The 2,016-nt window shown below is 34.9% G+C and overlaps 1 protein-coding gene and 1 long non-coding RNA gene across 3 annotated transcripts; both read left to right on the forward strand.

The window, feature by feature from the left end:
• LOC104719914 (SH3 domain-containing protein 2-like) lies at positions 7–637 on the forward strand. The gene is made up of 4 exons (XM_010437898.1): positions 7–63; positions 151–213; positions 284–442; positions 536–637. The coding sequence occupies exons 1-4, from the start codon at positions 7–9 to the stop codon at positions 635–637; spliced, it is 381 nt and encodes a 126-aa protein (XP_010436200.1).
• Positions 683–1,486, forward strand: LOC104716180. 2 transcript variants are annotated; one of them, XR_755956.2, is made up of 4 exons: positions 683–960; positions 1,066–1,135; positions 1,221–1,372; positions 1,452–1,486. It is a non-coding gene; the product is annotated as an uncharacterized LOC104716180 (long non-coding RNA). The 2 variants fall into 2 exon arrangements; XR_755955.2 differs by having other exon boundaries at positions 1,459–1,486.

A 2,016-nucleotide genomic window follows, 5' to 3' on the forward strand; every position in this document is an offset into this window, starting at 1 on the left:
TCTGCCATGGCTGGAGTGGAGGATCAACAGCAAAACCAAACTCTTCAGCGGCTATTAACTTTGGTACTTACGTGGACAACTGTTTTGGTAAGACTAGGAAGTTTTTTTTGGCTTCAAAATCATTTAACCATTATATGTTTCTATGAAAAGGTTGAAGCAGAGCGTAGCTACCATCAAAGGATCCTTGAGATTATTGAACGGCTCGAAGGAGAGGTATGTATATCTCCATTGGTCACATCTTTCTACATTGTTAATCTTCAAGTGATAATAAATGAATGTGTAGATGAGATTTGAGCAACAAAGAATCGAAGCACCTCAAACTCCACAAGTAGAGAACATCACATCTTCGCCTCCACCTTCGTATCAAGAAGCCAGTAATGAAGTCGATACTTCTCAAATGCATAATGGAACATCAGACGCCATGGGATACTTCTTAGGAGAGGTTAGTGTACTTGAAAAAGGTCATCATATCAGATTCGCAAGAGCTTCATTAATCTCTTGGTTTTGGTTTGCATATCTATCCTCTACCGCACAGGTCATGTTTCCGTATCAAGCTGATTCAGTTTTTGAGCTCAGCATATCAGTTGGAGACTATGTTGTTATCAGAGAGGTTAGGTTTCAAAACCAAAGAATATAATATTAAATCTTTGATCTTTGAGGACTTGCTCNATTGATTTGATAAGTAGTTGGTTTCAATTGGGACAACTTTTTTTTTTTTTATCTTTGGTGCTATTGTTTTGATCTCTGGAAATTGATGCCATAAGTTCTTACTTTGAGCTTTTCAAAGTATGTTGATGTTTCTTCTCTGTTTTATTGTAAATCTTGCTGGAGGCTGTTCTGAGACAATTTGGTGGAGGTGGTGGTGGTTATGGAGGTTCAGACACTCTAATAACCGATGAGGAAGTGTTACATCGGCATCAGAATCTGGAGAAGCTTTACATCTCAACACGCTCTGCTAAGGTTTTTTCCAGCTTCTACTATCCCATTCTCTTTCTCAGTTACTCTTCTTTTTCATTGTGAGAACTAAGAAAGAAACCTTCAACTTTTACTTCTTCTTCTTCTCAGCATTTTCAACGAGATATTGTCCGTGGTGTACAAGGATATATCGTTACAGGATCCAAACAAGTCGAAATAGGTTATTTTCTTTTATTTTTGTCTCTAGTTTCTGTTATAAGATTCATATAATCGTTCTTCTGATTTGTTTTGTTTGCGGTTGTTAGGTACTAAGTTGTGTGAGGATAGTAGGAAATATGGTTCGGATAATACATGTACTAGTGGTAATACACTAACAAGAGCTTCACTCAGCTTCGCAAATGCTCGAGCCTTAATGGAGAAAGAGCGCGCAAATCTCTTGAAGACTCTTGGCACACAGGTTTTATAACCCTTTAATTTGGCAATATCTATTGCTGTTTTTTTATTTGCAACATAGCTAAGTTTTTACATGATGAAAGTTATTAGGTCGCTGAGCCACTAAGGGCAATGGTAANTCCTTGCAACTAAGGTCATCGAGGTCTTGTAATGGCTTCTTTTGGTGGGTTTCGGTGATTCTTGGAACACTAGTTTCAATTACCTCCTTAAACAAACTTGGTGGGTTACCTAGGTAGATTTATTTTTCTTCCTCTCTTTACTTACACAAAATCAGATCATTGAATCAAAAGAAACCTTAGCTCCGATATTCGTATGGGATTAAAGTAATGTATAATAAATAATACAATAATAGATAAAATTATTTTATATTAACATGATAAAAAAAATCAAAATCTAATATTTGCAAAAACAAGAGGATAAAAATTAGATTTTAGAAAGAAAAAAAAATACTCAAAATTTAGTGGCTATACCAACCATTTGATTGAAACTGGGGAGGTATTGGTTTAGGATTTAGAAAGAATTTTAATGACTCTATGTTCTTGCTGATTGTTAGAATCATAGAAAATTGAAAGTTAAAAATGAAGGATTCTAAGAGATTGTTTAGAAAGTTTTTTAAAATCTTGATGATTTGTTTTTTCTAATTTTGTA

Source organism: Camelina sativa, chromosome 10 (assembly GCF_000633955.1).
Source record: "Camelina sativa cultivar DH55 chromosome 10, Cs, whole genome shotgun sequence".
In the NCBI taxonomy this organism is placed as follows: domain Eukaryota; kingdom Viridiplantae; phylum Streptophyta; class Magnoliopsida; order Brassicales; family Brassicaceae; genus Camelina; species Camelina sativa.